The sequence below is a fragment of the Rhinolophus hipposideros genome, assembly GCF_964194185.1.
Source record: "Rhinolophus hipposideros genome assembly, chromosome: 25".
Classification (NCBI taxonomy): Eukaryota; Metazoa; Chordata; class Mammalia; order Chiroptera; family Rhinolophidae; genus Rhinolophus; species Rhinolophus hipposideros.
In genome coordinates this window covers 29,807,043-29,821,983 of record NC_138071.1, presented here as the reverse complement: position 1 = coordinate 29,821,983, position 14,941 = coordinate 29,807,043, and the positions used below count along the sequence as shown (strand labels likewise).

At 50.4% G+C, this 14,941-nt stretch overlaps 1 protein-coding gene across 2 annotated transcripts in view; it reads right to left on the bottom strand.

Moving 5' to 3' along the window:
• Window positions 1–10,913, bottom strand: part of UBE3C (ubiquitin protein ligase E3C) — an 82,036-nt gene extending 71,123 nt beyond the window's left edge. The window contains exon 1 of one of the 2 annotated variants that reach the window (XM_081038134.1): window positions 10,641–10,913. In XM_081038134.1, the coding sequence (XP_080894260.1) occupies window positions 10,641–10,706 (66 nt within the window). In that variant the 5' untranslated portion in view covers window positions 10,707–10,913. The remainder of the gene's footprint in view (window positions 1–10,640) is intronic. The other variant, XM_081038135.1, reaches the window with a different exon arrangement.
• Window positions 10,914–14,941: the final 4,028 nt, after the last annotated feature.

Below are 14,941 nucleotides of genomic sequence, written 5' to 3'. Positions count from 1 at the left end.
GGAGGAGCTATGAAAGCACAAGAGGCAGTGCTGGCTGTGCTGATGAGGAAGATTCTTAGCCTTCAGCCACCTGCAGACACAGGGCACCGTGTAAATGGGACAGTCAGTGCTCTTGCTGTCCTGAGGGCTATAAAGTTTCCTGCTTGAAAGCTCACTTCAAAAATAATAACAAGTATAGCAAGCAAATCCAAAGTATTGGATACACACACCCACAAAAGCCCCTGACATGTGATGTCAACAAAGAGTATTCAAACTCCTGAAATACTTGACAGAAAAAAGAGAAAAGTCTACAGAGAGAGGTCAACCAATCCCTCAGAGTTGGTCACACCAGAGAGTGGACTCTAGGGACTGCGCCAGCAGCCACCAACGCTGAGCTGTCTACACCCACTCACTGTGCCTTGGCGCACGTGTGCAACACAGAGCACGACCAGGGCTGGGGACTTAGCCTCCTGGGTGCAACAATCCTCGGGGCCCTGGGCTGGGTGAATTCTGCACTCCTTAGAACCACCTGAGGAGGAAAGCACTATCCTTTGTCCTGTTAGAGATGAGAAAAGCGAGGTACAAAGTGAGGTTCAAGATCTGAACTCAGGTGGGCCCAGGGCCTAAGCCGCTGAGCAGCGCACTATTTCCTTAGAAAAAGAACATTATGGATGATCTTACTTCTTTACATTTGGGGAAATTTACAAAACTCTTCTGTCTGCATAATCCATAAGAAATTTGGAAGGTCTACCAGAAGGGAGGCTGGTGGGGAAGAAGCCACAGAAGAAAATATGAATCACCCCAAACTCGGCATGTGTTGAAAGCATGGGGCACAAGTGGGCTTGACAAGCGCAGCACACGAAGCCACCAGGGCGGGCTCGGCACAGGAAGCCCAACGGGACGGAGCACACAGCCAAGTCCAGGAACGATGGGCGTTGTCCACGCAGGACCTGAACTTGGAACCAGAGCCTCTTCTCCCACACTCCCTATCTCAGAGAACGGCTCCAGGCAGAAGACATTCAAATGAGGCACAGGAGACCACTTCCTCATTCAGCAGAAACTTACCGGGTCAGGATCACGCTAGGTACCAGACAGGTTTAGGTAAAGAAAGCATTTGTTCCCAAGAAGGTCAGTCTGGGGGACAAAAGAAGCCTGTTTATTGAGGACCTCCTGTGGGGCAGACATGATCTTAGACGGCGCACTAACGCCTGAATAAAACGGACACGATTCTTGCCCTGTGAGCATCCACTTTCCTAGAGGTGCCACGGAACATGAGCCAGCAGGGAGGAAGAACAGGACTCGGCCTCAGTGACTCGGAGGAAACCCAGAAGGAAAGGTGAATTCGCGACACCTTGGAAGGATGAGTTCAGCGGGTGCCAAGATGGGAGAACATGACGGCAGAGGGAGAAAGCCCGGGAAGCAGAGGATGAAGGAGAAGGGGGAGCCGACCCTCTCTGCAGGGATCAGAGGTCAGTATCCAGGCTCAGTCTGAGAACTCCATCTCTGGCTCTATAAACCGTGTATCCAGAAAGCGTGAGATGGAAGGGGGCGATGATAAACTTACGATTCACTGACAGCCACATGTCTATGAGGCTGACCAGTAAGTCAGTAGGTAACAAAGTAACAGGGAAGAAGCAGGGACTGAAATTGAGAGTTCAAATCACCCATTGCTTCAGTTTAAACGCCTTCCGCGCCATCTTCCTTCTGTGGCTTCCCAATTCTGTCTGCATCACCTTGCACTGGGCTGCCACCCTTTAAAACAAACAGAACACTGCCATCTATTCTAACAACCATCCCTAAAAGATCACTGAAGACAAAGAAAACCCTCTCTTCTCAAAGCTCAGTTACTTAAATTAACCAGATTTATGTAAACCCTGCCACACTGCCCTTCTTTTTCCATTCCACAGCAGCCTATCTGAGCACCTAGGCTGAGAGATCAAGTTCAAACACAGCCTTAGCACAGGAATTCCAGTCACCACACTGCCTCGGCCCCCATTCCACACCACCTCCGGATGCGGCCGCAGCACAGCACCCGACTACCCTTCGAGTCTCGGCGCCTGCTCGCCTTCCCTGCTGAGCACCTGCTGGTCTCGGGTGACACAGCTCCACTGTGGTCCCTTCCGTCCCTTCCATAAAGCTCTCCCTAGATGACCGCCACTGGGCCCTTTCCTCCCATGCTGGACTGGCCAGCTCACTGATGTAAACAGATTGCTTTGGCACATACGACAGTCATCCAATGTACGCGAAAGCGGGAAATGACTGTTTGTGCAACGGGCAAACCCTGGGAACCAAACAGGTATCACCTCCAAACACACGACCTCCCTTCAGCAAACGATGCCAGAGTGCTGAGCGTGGGAGGAATGACTTTGGACCAGGGTGTATTCTTAGCCCTCAGAGCAGAAAATAAGAAAATAAAACTTGACCTACATCAGTTCAAACAGCAAGTAATGAATGATCAAAGTACAAGTAGGTACCAAATGAGACCTCAAGCTAGAAAAGAGGAGGGTGTGACTCTAGGTGCCGAGGGACAGGACATACGAAGCCCCTGACCTACTACTTCTAGAAATTTCACCTACACATGTTATAGGCACATACAGAAGGACATGCACCTCGCTGTTTAAATTAGCAAAGAACTGAAAATCACCTAAATGGCCATTAAATACACGACAACTAAATAAGTTAGGGAACATCCATGACATGAGGTTCCACACAGTAGGTCCACTGCACTGATCTGGAACGATCTCTGAGATGGATTATTAGGGGGAGGAGAGAAGTGGCTCAGGTGTTTAACAAGCTCTAACGTGTGTCTGTCTACACAAGGGGAGGTCCACACACCTCAAAGATTCCATACACGGAGGGACCGTGCCGACAGGACAGGAGAGCCCTGTCATGGGTCTGAACACAGCATCAGGGAACATGCGAGTGGGGGGGAGGCACTTCTATCACTTCAGTTGAAGCTTTATTTTGTATTTGAAATATTATCCATGTACAGGTAATACTTTCTCACTTTTTTAGAATAAAAACTAATGAAGCTATATGAGAACATAAATTTTTTGATTCTTAAGTAGTTTCTGATTTCAATTTACTGTACTTACACTTGAAAACATCTCTTACCTTTTAAAACAGTTAGGGATTCCTAGTAGCACTTGCATAAAACACACTAATCACTTCGGTGTTTCTGGAAAGACCAAGCCCATTGTTCTTACAGCAAACATGTCACTTGCAATGCTAACCGCTCTTGCCCATGACTGTGACACTAAACCTACTCATCAATGTGTGAACAACAGTAAGTTACAGCAAACTTCTCTACTTGATCTGTGAGCGTTGGCACATTAGCTTAACTCCTGAAAATTAAATATGAGCAACCTTCACAAATACTATTAACACTGATGTTTTTAAATGGGAAAAAATACTTTTTTCATGAAAATAAATTGAGTGGTAACAAAATGAAGTTCTTAAAAAAGTAAGTTATATATAGCTTAAATTAGATTTCATTAACCATCGGAACAAAAAAAAACATGGTAAAAAGTTCAGTAATATGTCAAAGTGAATTTATATAACATGACAATTTCCATAAAGCTAAATGCTCAAACTGACTGCTAATCATTTATAAAAACCAACTTTAGCATGTTTATCGATACCTTGATGTTAAAGAAAAACAACCATGAGGTTTCCAGTCTTTCATCTATTTGGGTTATTTTCTTTAGCAATTTACTCTATTTACCAATGTAAATAGAATAATCAGTTTCACATCTGTTTCAAGTTAGTATTTCCCACTCTTAAGCACTAACATAATACTAACAGTTTTACACAATTCCAAGAATATTCAAGTAAAACACTTCCCTTTGAGTTAACTAAATTGCTATAAGTTAGCAAAAGTGCATTATTTGTGAATAATGCAAAACCTACAATTTGTAGGTGCTTCCTTTTTCTGTAGACCTATAATAGAAAGAAGAACCTCTATGAAAATATAAGAGCAATCACCTTCACATACATGAAAAAATATTTAAAGGTGCGTCAAAATATAGTAATAAGTTACCCACAATCATATTTATAAAACAGAATGTGCAATATGATTCCCAATTCAAGAAATACATTTAAAAAGACCAGGAAAAAATGTACTCACATTAATATGTGTTTTATTTCTAAGTGGTGGGTGGGGTTCCAAATACATCATTGTTCTTGATATATTTCAGTATACTTAAAATTTTCTATAATAAACATTACTTTGCAATCAGAAAAGAGCTCGTTTTAAAATAAAGTGTCCAAAGCAATTTACCATAAATTCCAAGACTTTCTTTCCTTATACCACAATTGTGTGGTAAATATGGTACTGTTTTAACAGCAAAACCCTGGAAACAACACGTACATATCCACCAACAGGAAAGTGACTACGTGACAAAAACCATGTAGTAAAATAATAGCATCCAGGAAAAATAATTCCATAGATCTAAAGGTGCTGGTATGAAATCACTATAAAGTTGGAGTGCTAAGAAGAAAGGTACGCTTTCTCACTTTTATTTGTTTATTTACGTTTAGACTAGTTCTGAACAGATGTTGCAGATAATTGAGCAAACTGGGAATCGTGAGGAAATTAGGAGTCTCAGTGAAAGACCTCATTATATGCCCTTTAGAAGGATCCCACTTCTTGTTTTTCCAATTAAAAAGTCATTTTTAAAGGCCACTGACTGGCGATTGGAAATGAAAATGTTACTAGAGCAAAGAGATCCGTGATAATCGGGGTTGACTTTCGCATTTTTATCAAGAATTATGACATTCACATCACACCAGAGAAGAGAAAAAGAGAAGCCCAGAAGAGATGGATGACTAAGTCGTGAATGGTTACAGATAAACACTTTTTCAAGTTCCCATTAAACGTTTTACAATTTCATTTCGCAGTAAAAATGTGATATAAGCCATGTTGCTTGCCAACACACACGAGTTTACCAATGTTCCTTGAAAACAGGGAGAGACCATGAAAGCTGCATTATAAAGACAGTTAAATTTAAGGGACTAGAACTACGTGACCACCTTTCCTGTGCCTGCGGGACAAGGCCCTTGACTTCCCGAGCAGTTAAAGGAAAGCTTAAGAAGAGCAAGAGACAGATGCGGGTTGTGTGCAGGCCACACGACCCGAGCAGAGCAGACCATGGTTCCAATACTGAGTTCCGTGGTTTTCACACAATGATTTGAACTCTCTGAGCCCTGATTTCGTCTGTTTCCGTGAGACACTAAGTCTGCCTCCCAGAACACGAGCCAAGATGAAATGAGAGCGCACAACCAGCCAGGCACCCTGCAGGAGGACAAAACAGAACAGCAGCAACAATAAGGAGAGAGAAGAGAAACGGAAAAGGCCCTCCCAGGCTCACAGCAACCCAGCTTGAGCAGGGATTTGAAACCCGAGGATTGTTTCCAGAGAACATGTACATCAAAAGCCTGTACTCTGTGCAAACTTAGACCAAGCAAGTCAACTTCTTTCTACAACTTACCCTAAAAAGCAGGTATAACTGTTGGCTACAAAGAGCTTGCTCATAATGAACAAGTATGCTTCATACAAAGTTCATACAATGAGCACTCCCGTCGTTTTCAAAAAGAAAATTTAATTTTAGAAACGAGAGTGAACAGTTCGAACCTCGGCTCCGGGAACCTCAGCCTAGAGCGTAACTGTCTGTGGTCAGTGCCCAGAGTCCGAGACACGGCCACAGCAAATGAAGCCCGGAAGTCAGGACAGAGGTCTGGAGTCCTCCAAAGCCCTACGTGTCCCACTCCGCCTCGGCTCGTTCCCTCTCAGCAACACTGCGGTCTCCCGACCACGCGCATGATGGCTCTCCACTCACCGCGTGCCAACTGCACAACGCTCTCTGCACACCCATTACTCTGCTTTTTCTGTAAATGTGGGCGTCCCTCGGAGATCTGTCCTGTGCCATGGGTCTTCTAGAACGTTCTCCCAGGAGGATTCCAGCGCACCTCACAATTTCAACGACAACTTACTGACGGACCAATGGACTGCCAGGCTCTACCTGAAGCTCCACCTGCCCCCTGAACACAGCCAATTAGACACGTCCCTAGAATTTAACGCTGTCCTGGTTTATGGAGTCACTCCAGTCACCCCAGACAGACACCTGAAGGGACCCTCTTGTCACAGATCTCATCCAGCGTCCCTCCTCACAGCCTGACGCCACTGCCTCAGATGAACGTCACCTGCACAACGTGCGGCGCCTGCTTGCCTATCTCCCGCACTGCCCCACACTCATCTCTCGAAAAGCCGTCTGCTCGGTCACCTCACTGCTTGAAAAGCTTCAGGGGTTCTCGATGCCCCCGATATACCTCTGTGTGTCCTACAGACCCTGATGGCCTGGCTCCTGCCTGTCACCCCGGCCTTCTCTTCTCCACGCCCCCACTCCGGCCACATTAGACAATCTGTAGGCTACAGTCACCTCTCCTGGGGTGGACCCCTCTGCCCCCGCCGCTCCTCCTGCTGGTGGCAACAATGTTCATATGCTATCAGTAGCAAGAACCCCCGTCCAGCACACAAAAGCAGTGGAGATAACACTGCGGGACATAAGCCAGACAGAAAGAGAAAGCTGCTCTACATAGCGCTCTAATCAAACACTTAGAAACAGAGGGCAGAAAAGAGGCTGCCAGGGGCTGGGGTAGGGAGCGGGGGGAAGGGAGAAATTGGTAAAAGGATATATACAAAAAAACCCGAAAGTCAAATGCTTTCTTATATACCAGCAATGGACAACTGGAATTTGAAATTAAAAACACGACATTATTTATATTAGTACCAAAAAAAAAATGAAGTACTCAGGTCTAAGTCTAACTAAATATACATCTGGTCTATGTATGGAACAGTACAGAAATCTAACGAACAAACTCAAAGAACTAAACCAATGGAGGCAGATTCCGTGCTGGACAGAAAGACTCAGTGCTGTGGAGGCGGGTCTTCCCAACTTGATCTAGAGCCAGCACACTCCCAACCAAAATCTCAACAAGTTATCTTGCGGAGATGAACAAGTGACTCTAGGGCGTATGTAAATAGTCAACAGCATTAAAAGTCAGCAATGAGAAAACAAACAACCCGACTGAAAAATGGGCAAGGCCGTAACAGACACCTCACCCAGTAAGACCGATGGCAAGCAGGCCTGTGAAGCTCCACATCGTACGTGATCAGGGAAATGCAAATTAAAGCAACGAGACCCGCCCACACCTATCAGAACGGCCAGATTCCGGACACTGACACCACCAAACGCTGGTGAAGATGTGGAGCCACAGGAACTCTCAGTCACTGCTGGCGGGGACGCAAAGGGTGCAGCCACTTTGGAGACAGTGGTGGTTTCTTACAGAACTAAACACACTCTCCCCATGTGCCCAGCAATCGTGCTCCTTGGTGTTTACCCAAAGGAGCTGAAACTTATGTCCACACAGAACCTGAGGTCATAGCAGCCTCGTTCATCATCGCCAGAACTTGGAAGTGAGGTGATGGATAAACTAACTGGTCCATCCAGACTATGGAATTTTACTCATGATTTGAAAAAAAAAAGAGCTGTCAAGTCACAAAAGACCTGGAGCAACCTCAGAAGCATATTTCTAAGTGACAGAAGCCAATCTGACGCACACCCCACAGGAACGTACACCCAAAGTGAACCCTAATACACACTGACTTAGTTAATCACAGTGCACAGACATCGGTCCACTAACTGTAACAAATGCACCCCATCCCGTCAAGATGTAAATAACAGACCAAGCAGTGTGCTGGGGAGACAGAGGCGGTGGGAACTGCTGTACTTTCCAATCAATTTCTCTGTAAACCTAAAACTGCTGTAAAGAACTATCTGTTAATGAAAAATAAAAGAAAAAGAAATGAGCTATCAAGCTATGAAAAGCCATGGAAGAACTTCACATGCATGTTCCTAAGTGAAAGGCGCCAGTCTGAAAAGGCCACACGCTGTATGATCCAACCACATGACGTTCTGGAAAAGGCAAAACCCTGGAGACGTCAGCGGGTCGGGGCGGCCAGGCGCTGAGCTAAGGGGAGGACGCACAGGTAAATCAGAGCGCTTTTCGGGCAACGAGCTGTCCCGTACGGGACAGTAAGCCTGGATACAGGTCCTTACACGTTTACCGAAACCTACGGGAAGGACAGCACAGAGTGCACCTTAATTACTGATACTGCCTCATCAATTCTGACAGAGGACCCACGTGATCCCGCCAGATGCTAACAGGAGAAATGTGGGGCGGAGCAAAGAGGGAGAGCACGTCCATTTTATTTAAAAGCAAAGGACAAACATTAAGGAAATACTAATTCCACTGCCACTTTTACCCCAGCTATTGATGGAAGGTTGGAAATCGTAATTTCCTTCCTATCTATAGACTTTTCTGTATCCACATCCATTTCTTTCCTTTAAACCTCAAATCATCCCCCTCCATTGCTCGCACCTGATTCTTCCCTCTCTCGCCTCGGCCAGGACTCTGAGAGCCCGCACCCCTCGCTCCCCTAAACTTGTTCGCGTCCCCCCCATGCGGAAAACCAGCCGACAAAAGCCTTCCTTAGAGCCCGGGGGGCTCCTCCCTGCTGGGCGCCACGTGCTGCGCCCAGGGCCCTGGGCCCTCGCTGCCACCTCACTGAGGCCTTCCTGTCGTGAGTCCCGCTGGCGGGGCACTGCACCCCACAGCACCCGCGGCGCCCCCCGCCCGGGGCCTAAGGAGCTGCCTCCGCCACTAGCCCCCGCCGTCCTCAACTCCACGCCTCCTCCGCAGGCGACTTCAGCAGGTTTCTCCCCGGCCCACACGCGTGCAGCCTGTTCCACAGCCCCAGCCGGGGCCACGGGGACCCGCACCTTCTATTCAGCACCCACCTCCCCTCGCGGGGCACGCACCGCGCTGCCCGTCTGTGGCTGAGCCAGGACTCCAGCGCGGCCCAGGCGCAGCTGGGCAGGAGGAAGGCTGCCCAGGCCAGTCTGTCCTGAGAACCGGGGCCGAGATCCAGGCGCGTCAGCTGCGCACCGGAACCGGGGAAGCACACGGGCCCAGGTCGCGTGCAGGTGACAGGAGAGCCCAGGAATGACGGAGACGGCTGCGCAGCCCAGGGAGGAAGCCAGGGACCAGCTCGGTGCCCAGGACTCGCTGTGCGGTGTCCCGGTGCTTCCGTTCTGTGAGGCCCCACCTTACCCTTCCCACACACTCCCCTTTTCTTGCCTCCTAAGCCACTGCGGTGCATCCCTGTACCTGTAACCAAATGACCGCTAAGACGCCCTCGCACCTACTACCGAGGAGCGGGGAAACGCTGCCGGCCCACCGGGCCGGGCCACCACGGTGCATGCCGACTTCGGAAGCCCTAACACGCGGGACCGCGCGAGTCGGCATCATGGACCCAGGATGTACTTGTTCCGTGGACGCTGTGCCGGGCGCTGGGATCCCCAAGTTCGGCGGGGCCTTCAAGACGACGCCCCAGGCGGGTCGGGCGATTCCCGGGTCAGCCCGGGAAATCCCCCCGGGAAATCCCGACGCAGGGAGCGCTGCCTCGCGCTTTGCCTCACGTGTTCGAGTCACAGGTCCCCCACAGGAGCAGACTGAGGACCGCGCTTTTCCTTCGGTTTCAAATCCTGCAGAGCTTGGAGAAATACACACTAAAAACACCACTTTACTCTGAGAAAAAAGGTGTCTTCATTCAAAAGGCGGCACTACTCAGCCCTCCTCCGGGCTCAGGACAGAACAGACCCAAACGACCTCAGTCCGGGCCCAGACCCCTCTGTCCCCTTGTTTCTCAACCGCGGCCGAGGCCTCAGCCGCCGCCAAGAGCGTGAAGGGGGACGCGCGCGGCTGCTCTGCTCGGCGGCGCAGGCGTGGGAAGCAGACGTGCGGGGCCGGGACCCGCAGGCCGGGCCCAGGCGGGACCGGGCGGACACGGAGCGGGGCCGCCCCCGCGTCACGCACGACCGCACGAGCGTGCACGGCCGCCACACCCACACGAGAGCCCCAGCAGGAGGGTCCCGGTGCGCGTGCCGGCTCCACACAAAACGAGGCGGCGGGTTCCAGCTCAGACGGAGGCCGCACGGACAGGGAGGAAACCGCAAGGACCCCACGCGTGGGGCCACAGGGGGGACAGAGCGTGGGGCGGCCCCGCCGGGCGTCCGTCGGGGACGAGGGGGCCTCACGCCCGCGGGGCGAGCACGTGCGCCGGCGTCCGCGCGGGGGGAGAAGCGGGACCGGCGGCCCCGCGGCAGCTCCTCCCCGGGAGGGCGGGCGCTCGCTGCGAGCCGGGGCGGCCCACGGGGACACACGGGGACACACGGGGACACGCACCGCGCAGCGGGCGCCCGCCACTCCCGCGCGGAGCTCGCGCGTGCCGCGTGGCGGTGGTTCGTCCACCCGCGTGCTCAACAGCCGCCACCGTGACGTGACGACCCGTTACACGCGCGTCTCTGCAGGAACGTGTCTGCAGAGCGCGGCCGAACAATGGCGCCCCGGCCCCGCTCCCGGCCCCGCTCCCGGCCGCGCGCTCCGCACGACAGGACACGGCGCCGGGGCGCCGCCCGGGCAGGGACACGGCGGAGGGTCACGCGGCGACACCGGCGCGCGGCGGACGGGCGCCCGCCGCCCGCCAAGCCCGGCCCCGCCCCCCGCCGCCCACGCCGCGGACACGCGCGGGCCGCTCTTACCTTCCGACTCGCGCCTCCGAGAGACACCTTGGGCCTCGTTTTGAAATCGCCTTCAAAACTAAACATCGTTAGCGCTTATCCCATCTGGGAGCAGCCGGGATCCTGAGCGCGGCGGGCCGGCGGGGCGGGGCTCGGGGGCCCGGGGAGGGGGCTCCTGCGCGGGGTGTCCTGCGGGGAAGACGGGCCGCGCCTCGCAGCGCCCCGACACCCCGGGGACTCTGCCCGCCGGGCCTGCCCTCGGGCGGGGGCGGCGACACTGGGGGGCGGCTCCTCCTCGCCTCCCCCGTCATCCACGCCTCCCCACCGCTCGGGTCGAGGCTGAGGGCGCCGCAGGGAAGCGGACCCCGCACTCGCACCAGGAGCAGCCGCCGGGAGGGAAGATGGCCGCCGGCCGCCGCCGCCGTGCGCGGCCCCGCCGCCGTGCGCGCGCCCGCCATCGACGCCGCGGCGCTCCTCCCGGCGGCCTGCCAGCGTGCGCGCGCCCGCCATCCACGCCGTGGCGCTCCTCCCGGCGGCCTACCAGAGTGCGCGCGCCCGCCATCCACGCCAGGGCACGCCTCCCGGCGCCCGCCGTAGAAGGCGCGTCGGAGCGTGGGAACGTGCCGCGGTGACCTGGGTCTGCGGCCGGGGCGTAGGTGGGGCCGGGGGCGGGGCCGGGGGCGGGGCCGGGGGCGGGGCCGAGGGTCGTGGTGCCCGCGACCCGGAGTGGGACTCGCATGTCGGGTACGCGCCTGTGTGGGAAGCGGGCTCGTAGCCTTCAGTATGATGCCCGACGACTGATCTGGGAAGAGAAGGACAGGTTTTATTACATCCTTGGTTCCTGCAGGGAGTGCACACATTTCACGGGGTAACCTGGCTCACGTGTGTACTTCGCACGCACATGTATCATGCACATGCATACACGTGTACGGAAATGTATGTTATGTACACACATACGTGCGTATACATGCCACTGCACATGTGCACATAAATATATCATATACACATACATACGTATTATGGACATATGACTAAACACCAGATTTCACAAAGTCATACTTATCATCACTGTGTGGGTGCACTGGTTTTTTGTTTTCATGCTGCTTGCAAACCACTGTGTTGTAGCTTCTAAGACACACCTATTCGATCACCTAAAATCAAAAATAGGGACAGCCCAAGTGCTGGCAAGGAGGCCGAGAAACCTGACCTCCCATGTGTAAAATGTGACAGCCACGCTGGGGAAGGTCGGCAGTTTCTTCTTTCAAAGATGAAACATACACAATCTCAGAAGAATCCTGCCCCCACCCCACACACATACACTATATATTTATGAACTAGGTCGCCCTATAGAATGTGAATGTATTTTTTTATTATAAGTCAGGATCAAAAACCTTTGGAAGCCACTGGATTAGTGTGCTGTCTCCCATCAATACAGACGTCTACTCTGATATATCAGGATCCTTGATTCATCAAAAATGTCCACATTTTACCGATTTTGCAATGTTACAGATTTTGTAAATACAACATCACATTTTTCTTAAGCTGTCAAATGGGCAAAGATGAAAAATGTTGGTGATATCCAGTATGTGCTGTTAGTCAGTGAACTGCTCTGAGGTCTGAGGTTTTGCCTCAGATAAACTCCTTGAGGCCTAGCCCAGGAGTGAGGAGCCGGCCCCACTGACTGGAACACCAAGCCCAGTTCTCCATTGTCAGCTTTGCTGGTAATTAAGGTGTGTTGTCTCCATCTGCTGGGGATTGTTCAAGTTTTGTCATTGGCTAAGAACGTAGGGAGGGAAGATGGTGCTATATTTCCTGGGCCTCTACAAAGCCCAGCACTGCTGTCCCCTCATTTGGTCTCACATGTCCCTCCTGCTGTGGTGTAAGCACCCCTGTGCTAACTCTGGTGCTTTTCTTCGGTGGCCCCATCGTGTGAGGGACCACTTGACTTGGTACTCACTCCATTGAAGAATTAGTAACCTGCCCCCATGCCAGAGGGAAAACTGGCTGATCCAAAGACTGTTTCTGACATGACGATACCTACTGAAGGATTTCCAAGATCTTTAAAACACCCTTTTATAGAAAATTTCAGGCCTAATAATGCAGAGAATAATATAATCAGTCTCATCAGCCAGTTGTGATGATTCTCAACTCGTGGCCAATCTTGTGTGATGTACACGCCACTCATTAACCACTGTCCTCCATTATTGACATTATGTCATGTGTAAATATCTCAGCATGTGTTTCTTTAAAAGCGGGATGTTTTTGGAGACATAGTCATCACCCTACAAAAACCAACAGTAATTTTCCACGGTAATTTTGACAATAAGATTCCCAACAACGTGTGCTTGCCTCAGAACTGAGTGCCTGTGAAACGTGACTCCAGGGTGCCTTACCAAATACCTGTCTTCTTCCAGCTGACAGACTCCTTAGGCGTGAAGGAGCTGAGCCGCTCACTCTCGTACCTACTGCAGTGTGTATGACAGGCCCTCAAATATATGTGAATTCAATCGATTACTAATACAACGCAGTGGAAAGAGGTAGTTTGAAAATCATCATTTCTACGACACACCTATTTGAACACCTAAAATGAAAAATAAGGACAGCCCCAAACGCTGGCTAGGAGGCAGAGAAACCTGACCTCCCCTATGTAAAATGTGACAGCCACGCTGGAAAAGAGTTTAGCAGTTTCTTTTTTAAAAGATGAAACATACACTTACCTTACCACCCAGCAATTACACTCCTGCACATTTATCCCAGGGTAATAAAAATGTATGTTCACATGACATTTATACATAAATGTTCACATTAGCTTTATTTGTATTGCCCAGATCTGGAAACAACCAAAAGAGTCATGGTCAAGCCAACTGCTGCGTCCCCAGCTTGGATATTACTAAGCAGTAATCAAAGAACGAACTATTGGCACACACAGCGACTTGGGTTCTCTCGGGATGAGGCTGAGTGAAAAAGTTACACCCAAATGGTCACATACTGGGTAATTCCACGTATATGGCAACATGACAGAATCATAGAGACAGACTGGCTTTGTAGTTGTGAGGGGGAGGAGGGCGGGTGGGACGACTCAGCAGGAAGAGGGTCAGTTCCACGTCTTGGTCTCGGCGGTTATGTGAACTCCATGTGACCAAATGACACAGAGCTGTGAACACACACTGCTAATGTCATGGCTCTGGTTGGCTGCGGTGCTGTCTTTATGTCAGATGCAGCAATGGGGCCTCGGGGGGGAGGGGGCGCATACAGGACATCTCTACTGTTTTTGCAAATTCCTATGATTCTGTAATTATCCCAAATAGAATTTTCAGATACAGCCTAAAATAATAATAATAATAATCTTGAATACCCCTTACAGGTGAGGTTTTTCTAGTGTCTGAAAGAGCCCTGAATGCCTTATCCTTCTCAATTAGAAAGCATGCTTTCTTTCTTCTATTTCTTTGCTCCAAATCTATCTAATGCAACATATGCAGTATATTTTTAAGCTTTTGTTTCGGAAGCTGTAAGACTTCAATTTATGTGAAGATTCTGGCTAAAAATTGTAAATTGTTTCAGAAGGTGTTTTGCAACTTGCAGAAGAAGAGGAAGGGAAGAGTTCCTTCCACCAGGACTGCATTTACTCATTTTCTCCTCTCTCACACACCTTGTCTAAGTTACCTACAATTCAAACATTTGGGAAAGATTAGTCAGATTTTTATTGTAAGGATTTATTATTTAGAATAATGATGCATGTTAATTATTAACAAAAATCAAAACAATACCAATATAAGCAAAGTATAAGAGGAACTTTCCACGTACCCTACACCCCTCATCTATCTATCCATCCATCTTAGTTTCTTAGTACTGTTGCTGTAACAAATGATCACAAACTTAGTGGCTTCAACAACAGAAATTGATTATCGTACAGTGTGGGAGTCAGAAGTGTCACTGGGCTAAAACCTGGATTTGTACAGAGCTGTGCTCCTTCTGGAGGTTCTGGGGAGAATGCATGTCCTTGCCATTTCCAGCTTCTAGAGGCTTCCAGGGCTCCTTGGCACATGGCGCCTTCCACTCTGGCATCACGCCTACCTCTGCTTCCGTTCTCCCGTGTGAGATGCTGGTCCTCCTGCCTCCCTCTGATAACCATGGTCCCACTCAGATAAGCGGGACTATTGCCCCATTTTGAGATCCCTAATTTATCCCATGTGCAAAGTCCCTATTGCCAGGTAAGGTACCTGTTCACAGGTTCTGGGGATGAGGGTGTGAACATCTTTGGGTGTATGGGGCATTATTCTGCGTGCCAACCTGTGTGTCTAGGATTGTTCTGTTCTTAAAAG